Source organism: Asterias rubens, chromosome 13 (assembly GCF_902459465.1).
Source record: "Asterias rubens chromosome 13, eAstRub1.3, whole genome shotgun sequence".
Lineage (NCBI taxonomy): Eukaryota > Metazoa > Echinodermata > Asteroidea > Forcipulatida > Asteriidae > Asterias > Asterias rubens.
The window spans coordinates 4,733,880-4,757,465 of NC_047074.1; the positions used below are offsets into that span (position 1 = coordinate 4,733,880).

The window sequence follows — 23,586 nt, forward strand, 5'->3', positions numbered from 1 at the left end:
GAGCAATGGAGTGCTGTTGATAGTACAAAAAAAATGTGAGAAACGGCTCCCTCTGAAGTAACATAGTTTTTGAGAGAGAGGTTAATTTCTCACTCAAATAATGAAATACTTCAGCAGAAGCCTTTTGTTATGCATCTAAAAGCACATAAGGTTGTGCAACAAGGATGTTTTTTTCTTTCAATGTTCTCTTGCAGCTTTGATGACCAATTGAGCTCAAAATAATTGTTACCATACAAACTTACTTGGTAACGGGCAATGGAGAGCTGTTGGTAGTATAAATTGTTGTGAGAAACGGCTCCCTCTGAAGTAATGTGGTTTTTTTTAGAAAGAAGTAATTTCTCACTAAAATATTTGAAATGAATTTGAACTCAGCTCAGCTGAGGTCTCAAATTCAAGTATCTGAAAGCACACAACTTGTGCGACAAGTTAAGGGTGTTTTTTCTTCCGGTGTTCTCTCACAACTTCGACAACCAATTTGAGTTCAAACTTTTACAGGTTTGTTATTTTATGCATATTGTTGAGATACACCAAGTGAGAAGACTGGTCTTTAACAATTACCAAAGGTGTCCGGTGCCTTTAAAGCAAATATCCCTAAATACATAGTAGGGTTTAGGTTACTACATAAGTAAGAGTAACGGTGTCCCACAGGGCTCTACTTTGGCCGGATTAAGGTCGTTTTTAAAACTATGGCTTGGGCTCCCGGCTTAGGTTCTGTCAACCTGAACCAAGCCCTGTATGTAGAGCACACTTTTTTTTATTTTCAAATAAGTGGCAGCCTAATACCGTGACCACCAAGCCCAAACAGTGATTTTGAAAAGGGCCTTATTATGGCAAGAAACAGAGCCTTGAGGGACACCATTATTGATCTTTATTGTTTTAAATATATCCACTCTGCGTGGTGTAATAAAGACCATGGCACAGCCATGTAAGAATTCATCCTCCACACAATAATCATGAGCATGATACGCTAGAGTGGTTGCTTCCACTGGACGGCAAAATAAACAGAGGTCAGTTCTTTCTGTAGAAGACAAATCCAAAAGTCGACGAGATAACAAGTCATACAACTCCAAATACAATCATTTGTAATTTACTTATCCTACTAAACCCTGAAACTTAGAAAGCAAATGGACAAAACCAAATTTTAGCAAAACTCATCACAAACCAAATGCAAAACAACCACACAACACGTCCATATAAGAATCAGTTATGAGAATGGAACCAGACTAGCCGTCTGTGTACCAGACTCTCTGTTGATAAGAACAAGGCAACCTGTGTCCATCATAGAAAAGAAAAACACACAAGCAGTCACAAATAAGAAGAGTTGATGCCAGACTAATAATTTGGCAGACACACTCTGAAACACTTTGCGTAGGCACCGAATAAGTGGATAAAATACTGTTGGTCTAGCTACCAGACCCTTAACTAGCAAGGGCCTGGATCAACAAGCTGTATCTTGTTTTGATACTTCTTTTTATTAATAAATTTCAAGGCCATTTGAGCGATTATAAGGCTTTTCTGTAAGGCTCTGTAAATATATTTCTCTTTAAAATATCATGGAAGCAATGGAAAAATCATTTTCAACCCCTTCTTTGGGGGGGGGGGGGGGAACCACTCAGACTCAGTACATCAATTTTTGTTATAAACATTGATGAGTTGCAAAGACCACAACTTTGAAATATAACTTCATCAACGAGCAAGTTTGAGTGTGGTTAACTAAAGGTTTACTATTTTGACTCGAACCCAGGCTGGTCGACCATTGGTCGACTACTGAGGTAGACCATTTGGAACCAGCCTCATGACCATGGTTTCTTCCGTGGTCCCAATAGCCTGTTCCATTCTAACATGTGTAAAACGCAGAAGGGAACCAGTGGCACTGTAGCGAAAAGGCAATGGAAGTGATGAATACTGTGGAAGGCTTCCAAACGAGTTGTTCGAGTGAGTACGTCACTGCATATGCACGTTGCTGGTCAGAGGTCAATCACAGGTCAACTAATGTTCACACTCCAACTTGCTCAAGGTGTGACTGTCTCATAGAGCTATATATATTGACTAGATCGCTTAAACTTATAATTCAACAAGCATGTTGAGTACGGGCATGTGAGGGCTGGGCACAACTGAAAAAAAAATGTGCATTCTCATTGAAAATGAAACTTGTGCGTATAATGGTTGGTGTTCTTTTTAAAAGAATTCTAACAATACGTCAGAAACGATACTCGTTCGAACAAGTTCATACATACAGTTGGTTAATACAGACAAAGTAAACAACAGAATTTATGATTTCCTTCATTTTTTTCTCTTGGATTTTTTTTTATAGAAAATACTGTACTTTTTAAAAAATATTCACAAACATCTTTGATACAAATATATGTTCATCTGTTAGACACTTTAAATAGGACATTAAAAAAGACATTCGATAAGGAAGAACCAGTTTGCCATTACCCTTTGTGTCATCAAACTGTAGCAGATGTTGTTGTTGTTTTTTAGGAAGAGGTAATCTCACTCATTATTAAAGCCTTCAGGCCTGAAGCCTTTTATTATGCACCTGAAAGCACACAGAGTTTTGCAACACAGGTATTATTTTGTATTATTCTCTTGCAACTTGATGACCAACTGAGCTCAAATTTTCACAGATTTGATATTTTATGTTGGGATACACCAAGTGAGACCAAAAGACTGGTGTCTATTGCCTTTAAGCACAAAAAGTAGCTACACATGTACACTCCCAAAAGAGATATTTTTAAAGTAAGAACAAATTCTTATTAAAAAAAAACATATTATTGTGTCACATCCCTACAAAAATTGTCCATTAAGATCTTTGGGAGTGGCACAAATTTCTTTGAATAAGTTGTTTTCTTATTTCAAGAATACAGTTTTAAGCAGTGTAAGTACACCCAAATTATGCTTAACAGAATCTGGTTACCAGCCAAAATGACTGAATGTACCACCGCCGACTGGTATCCTGCTGAAGCACTAGTGCCTGCTTAAGCTCTATGAAATCAGCCCCGGTCGAGAAGCTGAACAAATAGCAGATGAAATTGGTAAGCAACTATATGCTGCTTAGCAGCTTATTATATCAAATTGGACCCAGGAGCTAAAACACAGACAAGTTTTTTTAAAGTACATTTGGAGATGCTTAGCAAGCATGAGGTAGTTTTTACTTGTACAGGGTGTCTCAAAAAAAAACTATACACTTTTGAAATGGCTGCCAAATAAAAAATATATGTTTCTTGGGAAAAGGTTTAAATGTACGGCTAGCTTATGGACTCAACTTTCATATGTCACCAAAAAGTCCGCAAATAAATCATGATTGGGTGAGGACTGCTCACTTTTGTGAAGGGTATGAACATTAGGTTGCGCAGTAATTAGCCTTCCAATTTGTGAGAGGTGAGTCCATTGGAGCTTACAAAATTCAATCCAAGATGTCGGCTACTTATTCTTCAGTCAGCAGTGCTCACCCAAGCATGAATTATTTTAGGGCTTTTTGGTGTCATATGAAAGTTCAATCCAAAGCTATCCATACATCTAAACCCTTTCCCCCAGAATGATATATTTTTTATTCGGCAGCCATTTCAAAAGTGTATACTTTCTTTTTGAGACACACGGTATATTGGCCCAAACAATGATACACAGGGTTAGGGTTTCCATCCAAAGGTCAAAGTTCATATGCGGGTATCCAGTGATTCTCTCCTCTCTTGCGCCACTGGAAATATGTAGGTCATGTAGATGGAGTTTATGATGATTATGGAAGAATGTTCGAAAAGCCACGTCTACAAATCCATGCACAGAATGATGATCTCCTTGGCAACTGTCACCTGGTGCTCCGTCCAAATTGTTCTTAAACATGATGACGGTATGTTATCAGCATATGTCACGCCATTATGTTCATACTGGGTTGCTTCACCATCGTCCAATGACATTGAGGTTTGTGAGCATGCCATGACGGCTCTCGAGAATTTTAGTTTTAAAAAAACATGGTGGGACACACTATGGAAGTCTGAAAGAGAGTTTCTTTAATTCGTCAAGCCATTCGTCAAAATTCTCTGAAGAGTTCAAGAATGTCCGAGGTGACTGCCTCCGCATCTTTCCAACCGTCATCTTCGTATTTGTCAAAGTTCTGAGTGTCTCCGTCGTGCGAAACGGTGGGTACTACTGGCGGCTGTCGATAAATAAAAAACAACATTTCCTTTTTAATGACAAACCCTTTTTGGAATAGACCAATCAATCATTCCCCTTAAGGAAACTAGCCAATCAGGAACGTAGGTTCATACACACACAGACATGGTTCAACGCCAGAGTAGAATGTGATCATCAATCTGCCACCAGGGCCCACGTTCATAAAGCCTGTAAGCACAAAAACTTGCTAAACAAGGAATAATATTGCTTAGCAGAATCTGGTGCCAAGCCAAAATTATATTGGGTTTGCGTTACTGTGGCTGATGCCCGACTCAATTTTTGCTTGCGAAGAAATTTGTCAAGCAGTATTTTCTGCTTAACAGCTTTATGAAGTTGGAGCCCAGTGGGAAAGAAGTAGCCATGTTTTGGTTTTTTTTTTTTTTTTTGACAAAGTGCTCTGACTGCTTTTGGTGCAACAACTCCGGCCATACTTTGCGACCCCCGCCCAATGTTGGCTCTCATTTCTTGGTCGGCGCTACAGCTGAGGTTAAAAACTTTTACTGAGGAAGGTTATGTTTATTGTCACGTGGCCAAAGCATTTTGGCTGGAATTGTAGAGAAGGGACATTTTGATTTTGTACCCCTATTGTGTGTGCTTTGTGTGCTTGGAAACTCCCAAATTCTTCAGAGGATTTTAGGAGGAATTCTTCAGTAAGAGGAAAATACAGGGCGAGTCAAAAAAAAAAAGTTGACCGAGATTTATGATTTAAAAACAAAATAACAACTGACACTCAAAACCCCAGTGAAGCATTCTTCCCTACCTATCTGACGAAAAGAAAAGACTACAACAAATTAGTCACTTCTAAGAGAAGTTATGTCTGTTTTACTGAAATCCCTCATGGTTGTAGCTGTCCATGGAATGTTAACGTTAGACTGCGTCTAATCATCTAAGTAATAATAATAATAAGTAAGAAGCAAAAGGGTATACAAAAGTCATTCTTGTGTTTTGTCAAGTATTCCATGGACAGCTTGCAAAATGAGCACCGTTATTAAAGTAGACATAACTCCTCTCAGGAAAGATCAATTTCTTTCATTATTTTTTTTTCCCAATAAGCAGGAAAGAGTGCTTGTTAAATATATGTTTACTGAACTTTTGAGTGTAATTTTGTTTTGTTTTGAAAAAAGTCATAAATCCCGGTCAACTTCTTTTTGACTCACCCTGTAGTGTGCCAAAGAATGGGAACATTGGAGGGTGGGGATGAGGGTGTGAGATACCCTAGCGCCCCAAAACAGGTATGTTATTATTGACTAGATGATTAAAGACAGTGGACACTATTGGTAATTACTCAAAATAATTATTAGCATAAAACCTTACTTGGTAACGAGTAAGGTGGAGAGGTTGATAATATAAAACATTGTGAGAAACGGCTCCCTCTGAAGTGATGTAGTTTTGGAGAAAGAAGTAATTTTCCACGAATTTGATTTTGAGACCTCAAGTTCAAAATTAGAGGTCTCGAAATCAAGCATATGAAAGCACACAACTTCGTGTGACAAGGGTGGTTTTTTTTTCTTTCATAGTTATCGCGCAACTCCGACGAGCAATCAACCTCAAATTTTCAAAGGTTTGTTATTTTATGCATATGTTGAGATACACCAAGTGAAAAGACGTGATTTTGACAATTACCAAAGGTGTCCAGTGTTTTTAAGAGGTGCGGCAAGTGTCCATCCCACATGAACGCTGTAACTGCGAAGTTGTCACGGTGGGCGAGGCTTAATTGGCCAGTCTCATTTCACATTCCTTTTCACCATCAAGCACGTTCATTATGGTTGCAAAACCCTCAGGTTTTGTTATGTAAAATGGTAAAACCATAGACCAGTCCTAAGCAATGCTAAGAGATAGGACCAGTCCTAAGTAGTCCTAGGCAATGCTAAGAGATAGGACCAGTCCTAAGCAATGCTAAGAGATAGGACCAGTCCTAAGTATACTTACATGCTAAGAGATAGGACCAGTCCTAAGTATACTTACATGCTAAGAGATAGGACCAGTCCTAAGTATACTTACATGCTAAGAGATAGGACCAGTCCTAAGTATACTTACATGCTAAGAGATAGGACCAGTCCTAAGTATACTTACATGCTAAGAGATAGGACCAGTCCTAAGTAGTCCTAGGCAATGCTAAGAGATAGGACCAGTCCTAAGTAGTCCTAGGCAATGCTAAGAGATAGGACCAGTCCTAAGTAGTCCTAGGCAATGCTAAGAGATAGGACCAGTCCTAAGTAGTCCTAGGCAATGCTAAGAGATAGGACCAGTCCTAAGTAGTCCTAGGCAATGCTAAGAGATAGAACCAGTCCTAAGCAATGCTAAGAGATAGGACCAGTCCTAAGTATACTTACATGCTAAGAGATAGGACCAGTCCTAAGTATACTTAGGACTAAGTATACTTAGGACTGGTCCTATCTCTTAGCATTGCTTAAGACTGGTCCTATCTCTTAGCATTGCCTAGGACTACTTAGGACTGGTCCTATCTCTTAGCATTGCCTAGGACTAGTCCTAAGTTAGGACTACCTTTGTGAAATCCACCCCTGGTCCCTACTCATGGTAAAACACAGCATCCTTTCACAAATAATTGTCTTTACTTCTGGCCAAAATTTGAAACTGACTTTCAAGCAGGAACAACCTTAATGTTTAACCCCAAACCAATCCTTAAATTTAACAAACTGCTAAAAGGAAATGGACGACAGCTACATGTTTGTTGGTTTTTAAACACATGAGAGAATCCCGCCCCAGCCCAGCCTGGAAAAGACTAAGAGGCCAACCTCCCCTTACAAAAAAGTCCCAACTATTGGCGAAAGATCTACAATCCTATAGGATTTATATAGGATTCCTATAGAATTCCTATAGATTTGTTGTCACTTCTTGGATTCCTATAAGACTCCTATAAGATTCTTATGGTTTGTTTTTTTGTAAGGGTCGTAACACCTGGATGTGTCAGCTGGAAGCAGACTTCAAGTCTGGCACGGCAGCTGTGGCAATCCGCATCATATCGCATTGGTTGGGTGGCTCTATCCCCCCCGTCATGGATATAGAGCATGGTGATGATTAGAATCATAGGCCGTATCCAATGGGGGACTTTTGGGGCGCTTGGTGGCAGCAGACTTAACAGGTAAAATCCATTGTTCTCGGTTATGTGCGCATGCTCAGAACTACGTCACCAATGGAAATTTACCTGGTAAGTCTGCTGCCACCTAGCGCCTCAGAGTCTCCTATTGGAAGCTGTGGCGTTGACTGTGGCAGTTGCTAAGGGTGTTCCCATGGGCATCCGATGATTCAATGCATGTTCACATGACAATCAAGCCACAGCCATTGCCGAAAATTTTGCTTGAAAAAAAAAATAGTCTAGCACCTTAACATTAGTTTAAACTTGAAAATCTGATATCACACTTTAAGGCTTGTGATTTACACAAGAGATCTGCTTTAAGCCTACGTCAATTCAAGTCCTAAAGCACTTTTGACCTCGCATTCATTTCACATGGAGATTCGCAGCCAAATCCTACGTACATGCATTACATGTCAAACAAATGCAGACGACCGAATGTGCAGCTGCCAAACATCGCCCCTGACCAATCAAAACACAGATGGAAAGCTTACCTCACTGCAGGTTTATCCAATGAAATCATTGTATCCAAATCATTATATAAAACCAATACCTGTCTTTATCCGGGGACCAGTCTACTTAAACATCCACTTCACAATCACCATTGCTTTTACCCTAACATTGGCCGAGTTCGGGCGTTTCTTTTTTTGGGAAGTTGAAAACAAGTAGGATCGCTGTTCTTGCTTCATTCCGCTCAAACGACGATGTTATACAGCGCCACGAAAAGTGATTCGTTACTGGTCAATTGTGACTACGCGGTAGGTCAGTCAATAGGCTTGTTTTTCAATAATGGGAAACCTGACAGTAGAAAGAGACCTAGCCTTCGACCTATTTCTTTGGGATGACGGTCTAATTTTAACTTTCAACTTATCAAAATTAACTATAACAATCTACTTTAGAGTCATTTTGCATTTACTAATTCCCTTGAGATACTGCCGCCATTAATTTGTAAAGTGTTGTTCTCGAAACCTACGATGAAATGTGGTGTATGTTGTTCTTGGGTTGTGTTCTCATAGTTCGGGCGGGAGAACAGTGAACTTGAGCCAAGAACACCCCACCATAGAAATAGAACCTGGAGAACGCCGAGTGCGACATTGTGCGTGTGATTTCGTTGTGAGACCGGTGTATTGTTCTCGGGTCGTATTCTCATAGTTCGGGCCTGAGAACAGTGAAAGTGGGCCAAGAACACCCCACCCCACCCACAAAACATGGAGAACGCCGAGTGAGAAAATGTGCGTGCGATTTTGTTGTGAGCACTTTCTTATTGATGCGCGTACGCCATTTTTTTTTTTGCCATACAGTAGACGTCATGAACATTGACCAATGAAACCACTTAGAAACGATCTACATGTGTGGATACACGAGATGATAATTGCCATACATGTGTGTCACGTGGTGCAGTTCGCCGCGTCCAAAAACGACACACAGGGCAGTTGAGCTCAGCGTTCTCCGGTTTCTGTTTCTATGACACCACCTGGACTCAACCATTGGATCCCATACAGTGTGACTTATTTACCTTGAGCTGTCTCCTCCTGACTGTGTCCCAGTCTGTTCCAACAAACCAGTCATGATTTTTGATGTCTTCGCTGCCGTTGACCAAACATCCGATTCGTTTCGTCCTGTCAATGACGAGTAACTTCTGCACCAAATCCCTGAAAGAAAACATTTGACACTAAGTTATGGAGAAGTTATGAAAAGCTTGTCCTCAACAGGAATGGAAAAAAGATTTATGTTGATAACGTAAGAATGAACCATTTGCGATGTGCACATTTTTTTCAAGAAAAGGTACACATTTCTTCAAGAAAAGGAATAAGGTCATTTCTTCCAGGAAGAGGAACAGAGGTGCTTTTCTTCAAGGATTTTAATCCTTGAAAAGTACATTATTTCTAGGAATAGGTAGTAATTTCTTCAAGACAAAGGACCATTTTTGCAATTTGTACATTTCTTCAAGACAAAGGTACACTTCTTCAAGAAAAGGCAATATTCGCTTCAAAGAATAAGAACATTTCATCAAGGAAAAGATACATTTCTTCAAGGCAAAGGATCATTCGAAAAGATACATATTTAATAACAATGAACAGATTCATTTCTTCAAAGGGAAGGTACAGTTATTCTGACAACCTTTATCTTGTGAGCATAAATGTGTTGTGGCAAGAACTGGGCCCAATTTCATAGCGCTGCTTAACGGTAAGCAAATTTGCATGCTTACTGTAGCAGAAAAATTTGCTTAAGCCTTAGCGTATTTCACAGGTTAGCAGAAAAATTGGGCGGCCATATTGCGTGTTTACCTTGGATTTGCATTGTGACGTCATTTATTTTCGTGCAATTCCAGAAGGTTAGCATGCCTTTTCGTGTCCTACGGTTAGCAGCGCTATGAAATAGAAATTGCACAGTAAGCACAAAATCGTTGCTTAGCAGGGCTATGAAATTGGGCCCTGTGTTATGCTTAATCAGCTCTATTAATTTGGACCCTGTGCAAAGCAAGTTTTTTATGGCATCAGGCTCCAGTTTTTAAGGCACTGAACACCTTCGGTAATTGTCATAGACCAGACTTCTCACTTGGTGTATCTCATCATATACACAAAATAACAAACATGTGAAAATTTGAACTCAATAGGTCGTTGAAGTTGCGAGATAATAACACCATTGTCAAACATAATTGTGTGCTTTCAGATGCTTGAATTCGAGACCTTCAAATTCAAATATTTTAGTTAGAAATACCTTCTTTCTTGAAAACAACGTTACTTCAGAGGGAGCCGCTTCTCACACTGTTTTATGCTAACAATTATTTTGAGCAATTACCAATAGTATCCAGTGCCTTTAAAGGTCAGATACAGCTAAAAAATGTTGACAAACCTTGCGTTTTTTTCCAGATGTTTGGGCCAGTCTATCTTGCCTTCCAATATCTTCTCATATATACCAAATGGATTATCATCAAAGAAGGGTGGGTACCTGACAGAAGAAAGAAGGAAAGAAAAAATCCCAATAAATATCATTAACAAAATGTAAAAGAGATAACATTGCTTATAATACATCAGTTTTTGGTAAAAACATAATGTTATTATCAGTCTTTATCCGCGAAATAAAAAAAGGTGCATCTCCTTTATGAGGGCGATCCCTCTACTGCAGCCAGGTTGTATCGTAAACTTGGGTGTGATCCCTGGCAAACTTATTGACAAAATAGGGAAATCCGCAACATACATGTAGAGCTAGTGTAGCTTGTCAGAGCGCAGACACACAATATCCAGAAGTTCCTGAGAAAAATCATTTATTAAGTTCAATGTAATTTGAGGCATTTGCATGGTGGGATGTATTTGGTTTGCGGTAACACCATTTGTGTGTCTACTTGCCAAGTAGAGTTTGTTCTTAGAGAACTGTCTTGCTTAATTCTACTACCGGGGAGTAGATTGTTCGGGTGTTCGGGAGACTTCTCAGTTCTAGAAACGATTGGTATGCCAGGCTCCATGCTAAGCATGACTGATTTGGCTGTGCAGTACTGAATCCATCAAAATCCGACAAAATCTTTTGACTGAAACGATTGGTATGCCAGGCTCCGTGCTAAGCATGGCTGATTTGGCTGCGCAGTACTGAATCCATCAAACTCAGGCAAAAAGTTTAGACTCTCATAAGATTGGTATGCCTTGCCGGGGGTCTATTTCACAAAGAGTTAGGACTTGTCATACCAAAAACGTTTAGTTAGTCTTAAGTTTATAGGATTTGAGGCATTGCATGGTGAGGTATCAATATATATTTGGTTTGCGGTAACACCATGTGTGTCTACTTGCCAAGTAGAGTTTGTTCTTTAGAGAACTGTCTTGCTATATATTCTACTACCACGGAGTAGCGTGTTTCACATTTTTGGGGGAGACTTCGGCTCGGGCCTTTATCACACGGCCACGACCTGCCGTTTTTAAACGGCAGTTTAAGAACTCATCGCTACCCTTTTATTCCCTAATTAAATTTGATTTTAATTTTTTTTATACATCATTATTTCTATTCCTGTACACTTTGTACTTTGTTGTGTTCGTTGTCAATGCTTTGATGGATATAAGGGGGTTTTTTATTTCTTTTTTTCAGAGATGTGATTAGCTGTTGACAAAAACACCTGTGCTATAATACTGAAAGAAAAAAACACCCTTGTAAAATGAAGTTGTGTGCTTTTAGATGGTTGATTTCGAGACCTCAAATTCTAAATCTGAGGTCTCGAAATCAAACTCGTGGAAAATAACTTCTTTCTCGAAAACTATGTCACTTCAGAGGGAGCCGTTTCTCACAATGTTTTATACTATCAACCTCTCCCCATTACTCGTCACCAAGTAAGGTTTGATGCGAATAATTATTTTGAGTAATTACCAATAATGTCCACTGCCTTCAACAAGCCCAGCTTTTTGGAATGTGCATCCACATTCATATATTATTGACTGCATTTTTTTGATGATAATATGAGGAAATAAACCTTTGAAAAAAATAAAATAAATGTTAAGACTGCTGGATTGTGGTAAACCCATTAAAGCAATCGCAAAGCCGTTAATTAAATTAGCGAAAATCATAATGCAATAAGCTGACAGGTGTACTGAGCAGGTTGGACAATTTAGTTCACCCGATAAGATTATTTTTAGAATACTACAGTTTGCTATCGCCTCGGGGGAGGACGAGTGACCGTCAAATTTTCAGTTTTGCTTGAGCTGTCGTGTTTATGCTTGCTTAAAAAATGAAGCCCTGAAATTGTTTTTACTGTTTTCTTTTGGACTCATGGACGTTGTGAGTCACCAACAAAATATTTGACACATATTTCTGTGGTCTTGATTTACACTCTATAAACTTCCAAAAATCCAAATAATTTTTTATTTACGTCATTAAATATCAAAAAATCCCTTCACACACAGACAAATACTATACACATCCCCCTGGCACTTGGACAATTTTAGATTTGTTTTGTTGGAGGGGGGGGGGCACATTTTTTTTATATCAAGACTTTTATAATTTACGGTAAAAAAAAGTTGAGAAAAAAAAAATTAGCTGTTGCAAACAACTTACCAACCAAATGGACCGATGGTATAAATGCACAAAATAGTTAATGGCCTGGCCTTTCGACCCTAGCAGAGTCTTTCTCGAAGGCTTAGTTACCTATTCATGTTGGTTGTGGGGTCATTTAGCTTTCGAGAAAGACTCTGCTAGGGTCGAAACGTCAGGCCATTAGCTATTTTTTGCATTAAAAAAAGTTGGACACAATTCATAAATAAAACAAAATTAAAGGAAAGTGATAAACTAAAGATTTGGCTGCAACCAGAAACTTAACATCAAATTTCACTGGCCACAGGAATTTCTTTTTTTTCTTTTGTTTTGGATTAATTTCTGTTGCATGGGATAAACTGGCAGAGTGTCAGTCAAGTCCAACGAACATCTGGCCCACATGGTTTAAGGTCAAAGGTCATGCGAGATGTATTACTGTCAATCTGCAAATAATGGCTGGCGCTCTAATGGTTGGAGGCAAGCAGGATATTGTTACAATGCAATATTATTACAATGATTACTGTAAAGGATTTCCAGCCATTTCAGGGCAAGGACAGAAGAAAGTAGGATTTCCAGCCATTTCACTTAAAGGCAATGGACACTATTGGTAATTACTCAACATAATTATCATCATAAAACCTTTCTTGATTACGAGTAATGGGGAGAGGTTGATAGTATAAAACATTGTGAGAAACAGCTCCCTCTGAAATGACATAGTTTTCGAGAAAGACGTAAGTTTCCATTAATTTGATTTCGAGACCTCAAGTTTAGAATTTGAGGTCTCGAAATCAAGCATCAGAAAGCACACAACTTCGTGTGACAAGGGTGTTTTTTTCTTTCATTACTATCTTGCAAATTCGACGACCGATTGAGCTCAAATTTTCACAGGTTTATTTTATGCATATGTTGAGATACACCAACTGTGAAGACTAGTCTTTGACAGTTACCAATAGTGTCCACTGTCTTAAAAGGCACTGGACACTATTGGTAATTACTCAAAACAATTGTTAGCAAAGAAACTTACTCAAGGTAAACCAGCAATGGAGAGCTGTTGATAGTATAAAAAAACATTGTGAGAAACAGCTCCTACGAAGTTTTTGAGAATTAGGTAATTTCTCACTCAAATAATATAATACCTCAGTTGAGGTCTTTTATTATGCATCTGAAAGCACACACATTTGTGCAACGCATTTGTGCCAGAAGGGTGTTTTTTGCTTTCATATTCTCTTGCAACTTTGATGACCAGACCAATTGACTAAACATTTTCACAGGTTTGTTATTTTATGCAGATGTTGGGGTACACCAAGTGAGAATATTGATCTTTGACAATTACCAACTGTGTCCAGTGCCTTTAAAGACAGTGGACACTATTGGTAATTACTCAAAATAATTATTAGCATAAAACCTTACTTGGTAACTGCAATGGGGAGCTGTTGATAGTATTTTTTGTGAATTTGATCTGAATATTTACAAATCAATCAATAAATAAAAAAGCTAAACAAATTTTTTTGTTTATACTAATTTCTCAAAAACTACAGCACCCCAGCAAGTAATAATTTAAGGAAAGCTTTCTATCATCATTATCTTTTAACCAGGTAAACTTTAATGTAAATCTGTGGTAAGTATTCTGTGAGTGTCTGTGTTTTGTTTCGTACAAAAAGTACCCAAATCCTTTATTGGAAAAAAATAGCTATTAAAAAACGAATCTTAATGGCACTTTTGGGGCTAAAAACCTGACTAAGCATCTTCTGATCTGCCTGACTTTTTATTTGTTTTTTAAATAACTAAATAAAAGAGACAACTTAACCCTTTTATGAGAGCCCTGTAACTGTACCTTCTAGAAAATCTGTGAATTGTGATCAAATTGCGCATCTGGCAGAAAGGTTAACAAGCCCATAACCTGGGCATAAAGCTGGCTCTCCAGTAACACACTCGGAAAACATTTAACAGAACAAATAGCTGGCATCCGTCACCCAAAGACCCTGGAATTTTTGTGCAAATGATGGAATGTTTTTTTTTTTTTGTGAGAGTATGTCTGACATTTTAAAGGCACTGGACACTTTTGGTAATAACCCAAAATAATTGTTAGCATAAAAATTACTTGGTAACCAGGAATGGAGAGCTGTTGATAGTATAAAACATGTGAGAAACTGCTCCCTCTGAAGTAACAGAGTTTTTGAGAAAGAGGGAATGTCTCACTCATTAAAAGACTTCAGGCCTGAAGCCCTTTTTTCAGGCGTCTGAAAGCACATACAAATTGTGCAACAGCGGTGTTTTGTTTTCTTCTTTCATTATTCTCTTGCAACTAATTGAGCCTGAATTGAGCCCATATTTTCTATGCATATGTTGGTGTTCCGTCCCAAACTACCAAACATGTCCAGTGCCTTTAAGGGTACGTGAAAGTTCAATGGATTTATTCTACGTTTTGGAAGTCAACGTCATTTAAAATTGACCGACAGACCCGAGTGGTTTTCAGCTTTGCGGCTTGGAAAAAAATTTGTCCAAGTATACAATCATTATTATTAAAAGTGCATTTCGCAGTTCACTGTATCTTCCCTCAAAAAAAAGGAAAAGAGAATAAAAAAGTAGAAAACTTCTTGAATGAGGACTATATTTTTCAGCGACATAATATATTTTGTTATTACCAAATTCTTGAAAATAAAAATACCCATAGCAATTAGTTATAAATACATTTTCAGTTGGGCAAATTTCTTTAAAAATATGGAGAAGTTGAACAAAGAGCGTGATTTCTGATATCCGAAGAAAACCAAAGTTACCACAAGGCAGTCTGAATTCAAAAACAAATCAGAAATTTCTCATTCATCCCTGGAAGCAACTCATAAAAAGAGATCCGTTGGAAAAATGGGTCAAACCACAAAATCATCTGCTAATGTTGGCAATTTCTTCCTCCTTAGACAATGCCCTCCAAAGTGTCAACTTGACTTGTAGAGGTTTCTTTAAAAAAATACCCGTTTTCTTAAAGACCCATAGGCGCCTTCCGTATTTAGGACTTGAGAGACACTCCTCTCGACAAAAGAAAAATCAAACGCTTCCATTAAGGCTTCAACGTCCCTTAACATCACAGCTCCAGTTCGGTTTATATTACAAGTACGCAAACCCCTGGGCACTGGTTGTAGTTTCTACGTCAGCTGTAAAACGCAAACCGTGAAGCTGTTATTTTTTTAACACTGTCCGCCCGCACCCCCTTCAGGGGATGAAGCAACATCTTTGATCATCTTGCAAATCTTTTCCGTTTCTCCTCCCGAATTAGAACCACTTTACAATCCGCCGGGATGAACTCACGGGAAAGAAGAAACAGGGAAGAGGGTTTCTTGAGTCTGTGTCCATTACACGGAAGAGGTAGTATCGTATGTTCAGAATCGTCACGTCTCAATACTTTCCCTTCAGACTCACCGTACTATGAAAGAAGGGGTGGTAGTCTTGACATCTTGAGTGTCTTGCTAGGGAGTAGATGTAACTCAAAGAACTTTGCAAAACACGCGGGATTATATTTTACGCGCGAGGTGCAACAAAGCGAAAAGCGAAAGAAAATCAACTTGTACTTTGATATAGAAATTAATTCCCTTTTTCTCACAGAAAGACGGGGCATCAAAAAGCGTGGCACTTATCAAGTAACGAAAGAGCAGACGTTATAACCCAAGTGTTTTTGGTTGATAGCACGCACCCTGTTTCTCACTTAGCTACACTCAATCTTCCTAGCTTCAGTGAACATTAAGTTTGCTGGAAGAGTAGGGTTTCCCACCATATTTTTGGTTGATTAACAAGTACCCTTTTAGCACGTTTTCTCAAAAGGCTTCCAGGCTTCCAAGTTTAATAGAAGAATAGAGGTTTACCACCGTGGTTTTGGTTCATAGCAAGCACCCTACAGTAGACTATTGCAAATTTTTTATAATAGTATATTTCAAGGCTCACACATTTCAATCTCCTGCTTATTTTTCTGAACTTGTTCACCATTATTCCCCTACTTGGACTTAACGATCATCTCAACAGTCATTGCTATCCAAGCTTCTTCCATTTTTTTTATGGCCACAGATCATTTTCATATGCTGCACATTTTCTTTGGAATAGTCTTCCTGTGCATATTCACCAGGCTAGTTCTTTACAATGTTTTAAGTCTCTGTAAAAAAACTCATTTGTTTAAAGCTGCTTATTTGTAATCTGCTTATTTGTAATTTGTATCTTTCTCTCATTGTATATTTTATTGTTCTCTTTATGCGCTTAGAGGCTTTTTGCATTAGGCACTTTACAACTGTCTTTTATTATTGTTACTATTCTTGCAACACGTTGTACGTGTAGTCTGGGATCCCCACCATGGCACTCACAGAAATATCATGGAAAGAGTTCAATGGAGAGCAGCTCGCTTAGTCTCTGGTGACTACAGGAGGGAAACAAATGCTACTGCCTTAGTAGAAAAGCTAAAATGGGAGACTCTTGAAGATCGCAGAATTAAAGCTAGGCGCACAATAATCTATAAAGAAACTCACGGCTTCGTACCAAGTAACATAGAACATCTCCACCAAACGGGCTTGTATCACTCGTATGGATGGCCAGTTTAAAGGCACTGGACACCTTTGGTAATTTTCAAAATTAGACCAGTCTACTCACTTGCTGTATCTCAACATATGCACAAAATAAATAAAAAAACGGTGAAAATTTGAGCTCAATTGGTCGTCGAAGTTGCGAGAGAAAAATGGAAGAAAAAACACCCTTGTCGCACAAGTTGTGTGCTTTCAGATGCTTGAATTCGAGACCTCAATTCACATATTTTAGTGAGAAATTACTTCTGTCTCAAAAACTACGTTACTTCAGAGGGAGCAGTTTCTCACAGTGTTTTATATTATCAACAGCTCTCCATTGCTCGTTACCAAGTAAGTTTTTTTTTTAATTGTTTTGAGTAATTACCAATATCGTCCAGTGGCTTTAAGTCATCACTAGACACCATTAAAATAACTAATCAAGTTTAATAGTCACGCCCAAATTAAAATGTAGATCATTATGCATGCCACATTTGACACTATACTGAGATAGTCCAGCAAGGGTGTTGAGTACAGTTTACTAGCAGAAGCAGAAACATACTATTAAAGGCAGTGGACACTATTGGTAATTACTCAAAATAATTATTAGCATAAAACCTTACTTGGTAACGAGTAATGGGGAGAGGTTGATAATACAAAACATTGTGAGAAACGGCTCCCTCTGAAGTGACGTGGTTTTCGAGAAAGAAGTAATTTTCATCAAATTTGGTTTCAAGATCTCAGATTCAGAATTTAAGGTCTCGAAATCAAGCATCTGAAAGCGCACAACTTCATGTGACATATGGATGTTTTTTTCTTCCATTGTTATCTCCCAACATTGATGACCAATTGAGCTCAAATTTTCACAGGTTTGTTATTTTATGCATACGTTGAGATACAGCAAGTGAGAAGACTGGTCTTTGACAATTACCGAAGGTGTCCAGTGTCTTTAAAAAAAATCAATCTTCCAGACGTTATTCCCTCAGCCCTCATGAGTGATATAGGCAACTAAAGTTACAACTCTTATCCATTAATGAGCCCAATGATACCCCTTCGTACAGGTCGATGTCCCTCTATCCCCACAGTCACTCTGACTGTCGCTAATTCTCTTCCAGCTGGGAACGCCAACAGCGTTTATTTTCTCTCCGGTGGGTCGAAGATTCAATTTCAACTTCAATTCTGCAACCAACTAATAACAGACTGGTGGTACTATCGTTTCCCTCCCAGTGTAAAGTTGGTGCTGCAAATAATAGTCTGTAGAGTGTCATGGCTGATTGATTAAGAGCATCGAATTCAAGTTCTGGTGGTTAAGTGTGGGTTTGAATCCTGGTTGTGACACTTGTGTCCTTGAGCAAGATACTTTACTATAATTGCTTCTCTTCACCCCGGTTTATAAATGGGTACCTGCGAGGGTAGAGGTTAATATTGTGTATGTAAAAGCCTTTAGAGCGCCACCGCAGCTCGGGGCTGTATACTCCCCAGGGAGCTGAGAAAGATTAAAGGGATGTTATTGGCCCAACGACCGGGACACTAAGCATTGATTCGGTTTATTGTGAAATGCGCTATATAAGAAATTGTTAGTATTATTATGTTATTATTATTAACATCCATCTGGAATTTTTCCATAATCAAAAGACATCAAAATGAAATATTTCTCAAATTGCATAATACTATTCAATGCTGCTGTTCTAATCTTGGCCATTTATTTTCAGAGTCATTACCAAAGTATTAATTGAGGAGGTGCTTAAGTTTTCGCGAAATGAACAATTTCACAAAAATAATGTTTTTTCTCAGGCATGTCAGGAGCCAAAATTATTTTAGCATACAAAGAATTTACGCGACTCTGCTGAAAACATTCCTCTTTGATTTTCACCATAAAACAAAAAAACCTTAACAACTAATGAAGCTGAAACTTCTACAGGTAAATTATATTACATACATCTTCATTCACAGTGAGTAGGGATTCACGTATTGGCCAAAACCTACATAAGTTAACAAAACTTTTTAAAAGCAATGAAACAAGAGGGCTTCTTCAGAAGTTCTCCATTTAAAGACACTGGACACTATCGGTCATTGTCAAAGACCAGTCTTCTCACTTGGTGTATCTCAACATATGCATAAAATAACAAACCTGTGAAAATTTGAGCTCAATTGGTCGTCGAAGTTGCGAGATAATAATGAAAGAAAAAAACACCCTTGAGACCTCAAAACCTAACTCTGAGGTCTCAAAATCAAATTTGTGGAAAATTAATTATTTCTTGAAAACTAAGTTACGTCAGAGGGAGCCGTTTCTCACAATGTTTTATACTATCAACAGCTCTTTATTACTCGTTACCAAGTAAGTTTTTTTGCAAAAATTATTTTGAGTAGATATCAATAGCGTCCACTGCCTTTAAAGTCCACTGGGAAAAGAGCTGCATGGCCCAATTACACTGAACATTTGACTCCTTCTGAAATGAGATATACAGACTGCGAGATGACGTTCAGACATTCCCAGAAGTCATCACTCTGTTATAGGGTCAATTAAAGGCAGTGGACACTATTGGTAATTACTCAAAATAATTATTCGCAGAAAACCTTTCTTTGTGACGAGTAATGTGGAGAGGTTGATGGTATAAAACATTGTGAGAAACGGCTCCCTCTGAAGTGCTATAGTTTCCGAGAAAGAAGTAATTTTCCACGAATTTGATTTCGAGACCTCAGATTTAGAACTTGAGGTCTCGAAATCAACCATCTAAACGCACACAACTTCGTGTGACAAGGGTGTTTTTTTCTTTCATTATTATCTCGCAAGTTCGATGACCGATTGAGCTCAAATTTTCACAGGTTTGTTATTTTATGCATATGTTGAGATACACCAACTGTGAAGGCTAGTCTTTGACAATTACCAATAGTGTCCACTGCCTTTAAAGCGAAGATGAATTCCAACAACCCTCATTTGTAAAAAAAACTTTCAGAAAGAGACAACAAATGGTTCGTTGAAGTCGTCAATCATTCCAATTCCCAAGTTTCAATAACAACATATCATAAAAGATGGATATTATGCGCATCATTGGTTTATGAAAGAATAAATTAATTCAAGTTCTGTAGTTTAAAAGAAACATCATGAACGGATGGTACATCATTATGCGCATCATTGGTTTATGAAAGAATAAATTAACTCAAGTTCTGTAGTTTAAAAGAAACATCATGAACGGATGGTACATCATTATGTTCATCATTGGTTTATGAAAGAATAAATTAACTCAAGTTCTGTAGTTTAAAAGAAACATCATGAACGGATGGTACATCATTATGTTCATCATTGGTTTATGGAAGAATACATTCATTCCAATTCTTCAGTTTTCATGAGACACTTTAATATCTTAAAGGGGTAGTACATTATAAAGGGATGGTACATCATTGGTTTGGTTTTTAGAAAGAGTGTATTCATCTTGACTTACAAGAAATATATCATTAAAGGATTCAGGTACTTTTTCAAAATGTCCACAGATTTAAATTAAACTGATATGGCTTGAAGATAATGATAGTAGAAAGCTTCCCTTCAAATATTACTTACTGAGGTGCTGTATTTTTTTGCGATAATTTTTGTCTCAGTGGGACGAAAATAAATTTAGCATGTAAAACCATGCTAACCAGTTATGATATTATACCATAGCATACCATAACTGGTTTAGTTTTTACATGCTAAAACTGAGACGAAAAATATTTTCATGACATTGTTTTACCCATTTGTCAAAAACTACAGCACCCCAGAAAGCAATATTTTAAGGGAAGCTTTCTACTATCATTATCTTCAAACTGAGTAAGTTTAATGTAAATCTGTGGACATTGTGTTTTGTGTAAGAAAAAAAGTACACAGACCCTTGATGTTACATCATTGGTTTGTGGAATTCCCAATCCTCTAGTTTACAAGAAACATATCATAAAGGGATGGTTCATCATTGGTTATTGGAAGAGTACATTCATTCAAATTCTCTAGTTTACAAGAAACGTATCATAAAGGGATGGTTCATCATTGGTTTGTGGAAGAGTACATTCATTCCAATCCTCTAGTTTACAAGAAACATATCATAAACGTATGGTTCATCATTGGTTTGTGGAAGAGTACATTCATTCAAATTCTCTAGTTTACAAGAAACGTATCATAAAGGGATGGTTCATCATTGGTTCGTGGAAGAGTACATTCATTCCAATCCTCTAGTTTACAAGAAACATATCATAAAGGGATGGTACATCATTGGTTTGTGGAAGAGTACATGTACATTCATTCATATCATACAGTTAACAAGAAACATCATAAGCCCTTAACCAAACGACCAACTTATTGTCAAGTTTAGCTATAAAATGTTTCTTTACAAATTATAAAGCGTTCAGCAAGAATATTTCTCAAGGGACATTGAATGATCAAACTTGTCATCAGGTGAGCTCAGTGACACATATACTGGCTGTATAACATGAAGCACCAACCAAAACAATAAACCAAACAGCAGTATATCTTTAACAACACTTTGACAAAAGTCAAGAGTTCAAACTGGAAGATTGTTCAAACGTAACGAACGAGCGCTGTCAACAATTTGCAGGCAGGCGGAGGAGCAATGACGCTCATCTGTATCTTATGATGTCATTTTAAAGACGGGTTGATGGATATAAGACAAGGCTGTGGAAAGGACCCCCAATCACTTCCATTCAAAGATTTGAAAGTATGAGACTACAGCTGCAATACTGAATCCATTCGTTTTATTTTATTTTAATTAATGATAGCTTGATGTATAGGCAACAAGTTCATTTTCATTCACAAGACAAATTCAAATTCAGAAAATAGTGCTAAAACCATTTTGGGGGTGGGGGGGGGGGGTGGGTGGGTCAAAACGATTTCCTAATGTATTATATTGTATGGTCTATTTTATGCTTTTGTAGGGCTCGAAATTACATGTATTACTGGACTATAGGTCCAAGGGCAGTTATCTTTGGGCCAGTAAACTCATGACCAGACAAGTCCAGCACTATAGACAAAAAAGAAACCCCAGCAGTAGTAAGTCATTCTCGAGGTTGTTGTTGTTTTTCTGTTCTGCTCGTGGGAAAATATACCAACGTCTTGAAAATCCTCTCGGGACCCAGAGGGTTTTGAGTGAATGTTTAATCAGTTCAGACGATACTCTCCGTGATAACGGTTTTTTTCTACCGTCACGGAATGGGCGGAACCTGGGGACCTTAATCTCAGTCAGCTGTGATAATTTCTCACTTTGCTGGGAAACGATGTAAAGACGGATCGGAGATGAGCGCGGGGCAGCTTCGAGCCGAGGGAGAATCTGACGGACAGTGAACTACTTTTGGCTTTTTTGTTTTTCGTTAACGACCTCAAGCACTGCTCGGGTTGGTTTCTATATCCTTCCATTAAGAAAATGTTTTCCCTGTAACTCGGCCATGATACTTGGACCTTGGGGGAAAAAGGTAGGAAGAGCTGTGATGCGATCAAGTAAAATGAGTCGTTTGACAACCCAAGTCATTTAAAAAAAAAAAAAAATTATACATTTGAAAAGAGCATTCTATGCCACAGTAGATCAGAATTACATGTAGCAGACATTTTCCAGAACCAACTCATATCACTCAGGGGGAGTAAGGATAATTATAAGAAGTTCCCAATCCACACCAGTAGATCATCAGAATTAGCTGATTAGCTTCCACAAACAGCTCATATCACTCAGGGGGAGTAAGGATAATTATGAGAACTTCCCAATCCACACCAGTAGATCATCAGAATTAGCTGATTAACTTCCACAAACAGCTCATCTCACTCAGGGGGAGTAAGGTGAATATAAGAAGTGCTCCAAATCCACTAAGCTACTTCACGGCAGTAAATCAGAATTAGCAGGAACAAACTCATTTCACTCAGGGGGGATGAGACTCAGGGGGAGTGAGAATAATTATGAGAAGTCCCCAATCCACATCAGTAGCTCAGGATTAGCTGATTAACTTCCACAAACAGCTCATCTCATTCAGGGGGAGTAAGGTTAATTATAAGAAGCGCCCCAAATCCACTGAGCTACTCCACAGCAGTAAATCAGAATTAGCAGGAACGAACTACTTTCACTCGGGGGGGGGGGGGGGGGGGGGGAGTGAGAATAATTATGAGAGGTTCTCAATCCACACCAGTAGATGAAAATTAGCAAAACAACTTCCAATACCAACTCATCTCAGTCAGGGGGAGTGAGGATAATTCTTATAAGCTCCCTTGCGCATACGCGATTGTATCCCATGGATCCACTAATCTAAGGGGCAATAGTTGGTCATTTTTGCTGGACAAGCACTTGCAAGAACTATACTCTATTCACGACAAAGAGATAAAGCATGGTGTGACCGCAAACCAAAGAATCAAGTTGACACTCCACCATGCAACGCCTCAAATGTTACAGAGACGATACCCTGTTGTGACAAAGATTAAAGGCACTGGACACTATTGGTAATTACTCTAAAATCATGGTTAGCTTAAAAACTTACTTGGTAACGAGCAACAGGGAGCTGTTGTTAGTATAAAACATTGTGGAAACAGTGTACCGCAACGATTTAATAGCATCAGGGATTAAAGAATAGTAATTTGGCTTCACCCTTACGAGGATCTGTGTTAGAAGTTGAATCTATTCAAGGCACTGGACACTTTTGGTAATTGTCAAAGACCAGTATTCTCAACATATATGCATAAAATAACAAACCTGAGAAAATTTGGACTCAATTGGTCGTCGAAGTTTCGAGAGAATAACGGAAGAAAAA

The 23,586-nt window shown here is 38.3% G+C and overlaps 1 protein-coding gene across 1 annotated transcript in view; it reads right to left on the reverse strand.

Annotated features, from left to right (window-relative positions):
- Window positions 1-3,543: 3,543 nt before the first annotated feature.
- Window positions 3,544-23,586, reverse strand: part of LOC117298274 (cAMP-dependent protein kinase catalytic subunit PRKX-like) — a 60,889-nt gene continuing 40,846 nt past the window's right edge. Inside the window, exons 5-7 of the mRNA XM_033781424.1 lie at window positions 10,124-10,219; window positions 8,784-8,919; window positions 3,544-4,156 (exon numbers count right to left, since the gene is read on the reverse strand). Coding sequence (XP_033637315.1) covers window positions 4,031-4,156; window positions 8,784-8,919; window positions 10,124-10,219 — 358 coding nt within the window. The 3' untranslated portion in view covers window positions 3,544-4,030. The remainder of the gene's footprint in view (window positions 4,157-8,783; window positions 8,920-10,123; window positions 10,220-23,586) is intronic.